The sequence below is a fragment of the Lucilia sericata genome, unplaced genomic scaffold (genome assembly GCF_015586225.1).
Source record: "Lucilia sericata isolate MDLA Ls3-8-SP2 unplaced genomic scaffold, ASM1558622v1 Contig001525F_arrow, whole genome shotgun sequence".
Lineage (NCBI taxonomy): Eukaryota > Metazoa > Arthropoda > Insecta > Diptera > Calliphoridae > Lucilia > Lucilia sericata.
In genome coordinates, this window is record NW_023995450.1 from 24,912 (window position 1) to 27,963 (window position 3,052).

At 29.3% G+C, this 3,052-nt stretch overlaps 1 protein-coding gene across 3 annotated transcripts; it reads right to left on the reverse strand.

The window, feature by feature from the left end:
- Positions 1-225: 225 nt before the first annotated feature.
- LOC119611751 (ficolin-2-like) lies at positions 226-1,956 on the reverse strand. 3 transcript variants are annotated; one of them, XM_037967429.1, is made up of 4 exons: positions 1,819-1,956; positions 1,111-1,214; positions 500-1,051; positions 226-448 (listed from the first exon to the last, which is right to left on the reverse strand). In XM_037967429.1, the coding sequence occupies exons 1-4, from the start codon at positions 1,900-1,902 to the stop codon at positions 331-333; spliced, it is 858 nt and encodes a 285-aa protein (XP_037823357.1). In that variant the 5' UTR covers positions 1,903-1,956; the 3' UTR covers positions 226-330. The 3 variants fall into 3 exon arrangements, with proteins under 3 accessions (XP_037823357.1, XP_037823358.1, XP_037823359.1); XM_037967430.1 differs by having other exon boundaries at positions 1,728-1,932; XM_037967431.1 differs by lacking the exon at positions 1,111-1,214 and having other exon boundaries at positions 1,819-1,945.
- Between the last annotated feature and the right edge of the window lie 1,096 nt (positions 1,957-3,052).

Here is a 3,052-nt window from a genome sequence, read left to right on the forward strand (position 1 = left end):
TAGCAATTTTCAAGATTATTTTTATGAAATTTGACACATACTTTTCTTTTGACCCAAGGAAAAAAATCGGTCCACTATTTCGCAAAGCCCCCATACAGCCGTATTTCTCAATGTTTTGTAATAAAATACGTACTGACATTTTTGTAACACACTATGGTATAAGATAAGATTCGTCACAGCCGAATATAGAACACGTTCTTGTTTTAAAATGTATTGGTTAAATGGTTAATTTTAAAGTAAAATTTATTTCATAATTTATTAAATATAAATGTGCAACATTTTTTAAATAAAACGTATTAGTATTTAAATTAAACTCGCAATAAAATATTTTTAACTTTTTAAACGCACCATCATTTGGACAGTTTGAAGCTGCAGTTCATCAAATTTTCCCCATGTTATTCCAATATTACTGATAACATAACGTGTACGAAAGGGTCCATTTAAATTGCTAGAAAGTTTACATGTTAATAATTTCGCTCAATTATAAATTAACGTTTACCTTGTCAAACAGTTGTTATACCACCAACCGCTTTGAAAACTTTTGGCACAGTGTAAATTGGGGCTCGCATCATTATCTCTATCCTTAGTGGAGAAATACATGCCCACATGACTCCTCAAATGATCACTGGCATTACCACTATAACTTCCCAACTTTTTCAATTGATATTTTTCACTTTCATCGCCCACCAAGAATTCATCATAGAGCGCATATCTAAGATTGCCTTTAAAGTCTTTCAACTGAATTAGCAACTCATGAGGACCACTGTTCGTAAGATAGTGAATCTTATCTAGACCAATGAAAAATTCTCGAAATGGATTACCAAAACCATGTTTATAATGATCCCAGCTACGATAGAAATTTATTGAACCATCTTGACGTCTTTGGATCATCACCCAGAGATTTTTATATAAATGATTATCAGTTGTTGTTTCAATATCTGCTTGCTGCGGAGGTGGCTTAAGACAATTGGGTGAATCTTCGCCAACCATTAGTAAAGACTTTTTAACATAACTAATATCGGATGAAATTTCATTAATTTTTTTGTCGTATCTGTAAGAAAGAACAAATTATTTTATGATGTTTTTGAGGTATTTAATATTTTCTCTTACTTTTTATTTAATTCACTAAAATATTGTATTGCATGCTTAACTAATGTATTCAAATCAGTGGATGCGGCATCGGAAAACATAATTTCATTAGCATTGCACTCTTTCTGTAATTCACAAAAAAAAAATATTTTTCTATTAAAGGTTATCAAATTTCTCTTCCGAGCTCTGTCAAAGTGTTTAAGATTTTATACACATCATCAAGAAATATGAATGAAATTGAATGAAAATTCACTAGAAGTTAAATTGGCCCCAAATCAAAGTTATAAAAGCCCTAAAACTAGGACAATAACTTGATTTTAGTGCCTCCATCGAAAAAATTCATCAACTGAAAAGATTTCTCGTTGCTAGTGGTAGTTTTAATTGTATCCCTGGACTATTGATAAACAAGAAATGGACTTGGATCTTACTTGGAAAGATACTGCCGCAACGATAGACATATTCGAAAAATATTCTGGGGCCGTTTTTATAATCGGAAACTGATTGATTACAAAGCAGGACTTCAAAACAAAAAATTAACAAACAGATTTAAAATCGGCTCAGAAAGATAAGTGATATATCTTTTACTTTTCGCCAGTCACTAATACTAGTTATTTTTAATCAATTGACACAAAACTCACCAACAACATTATATCTGTTATAAGTATTTTATATAAATTTGAATCATTTATAATTGCACTTTTACTAATTTTTATATGTAACTTTGCTTACATTTTCATTGTCACAAAATCCAAATTCGCCATTTACGTTTTTCGATATGCACACGATTAGAAATATTTTTGCAAACAGTTGCATTATAAGTAATTTAACGTTTCTAATTAGAAGATTTTTATAAACTGATTTTAAAAATACTTTTCATAGTAAATTTTGTTTACTTCCGCAGAAATGATGAGCCAAGCTTATCAATATTGTTTATTCAATTTAATCAAAAGGGAATCTAAGAATAAGTCAGAGTGATATATGTACATATGCGGCTATGTAGAATTTTATATACCCTTCAACTATAAGTAAATTTTTTAAAATTTAATCTCCGTAATTCATTATATATGTATATCGATTTCTTCATGTGTATGGACATTTTATTAAATTATTACATTGTGTTATATTATGTTTATTAATTAAATCAGTTCATTTGATTTTCTGAACCGTAAATATTACCGTCGCCGACACAATTGTATTATTTAAATTCCATCTGTCAACATACAAAACAATTTAAGTATTTCTATTCAGTATATTTAAATGCATTTCTTTTCTAATCACACTTACAAATTTATATATTTTAGCTTTTCTATTACGTAAATGAATTGGACAATTGTATAAGACAACTCATCTCATCCGAAATGACCATAAAACGTATAAAGAGCGACATAATATGACAGTTAAAAGCGCTTGCCAATGTGCAGATGAAAAACTTTTTACAAAAAAAAAAAAAAACAAATAACTCTTTAAAGAATTCGCATATGAACGAATGGCAGAACAGACGGACAGACAATTTAAAATAGAATGGATTATAAATTTTAGTGACCACTAAGGTGTTATTATCAGTGACAGTTATGGCTTAAAGCCTCTAAGCCATACAATTCATACAAAGAAATTATTTGAGACAACCCAGACTTAAATCAAGCCAAACCAAGCCACAACAGGCCAAGAAAAGAAAATTGTTTTGAAAGTGCCCGTATTTATGTACTCGTATTCATATCTTGATTGAAAAAACACACACACTCACTCATGTCCATAAAGAAGTGTTGAATTTATAGTCTACGAAAGAATTCATAGTTTTACAAGTAATTTTACAACATTTTTGATAGATAATGAATATAAAAATCACAAATAGAATTGAAAAGATTATTCGCACACATACTTAGAAATCTATTCTAATAGAAACTAATCACTTAGAGTGGGTACTCTCATATTGTTTGCGGAATAATTTAAATTAGATTGAGAG

Excerpts from the sequence above, each read along its gene's own strand:
- LOC119611751 (XM_037967429.1), bottom strand. The coding sequence starts at position 1,902 with ATGCAACTGTTTGCAAAAATATTTCTAATCGTGTGCATATCGAAAAAC. Across the intron at positions 1,052-1,110 it reads TTTAGTGAATTAAATAAAAA|ATACGACAAAAAAATTAATG; the intron begins GTAAGAGAAAAT and ends TCTTTCTTACAG. Across the intron at positions 449-499 it reads TATAACAACTGTTTGACAAG|CAATTTAAATGGACCCTTTC; the intron begins GTAAACGTTAAT and ends TAAACTTTCTAG.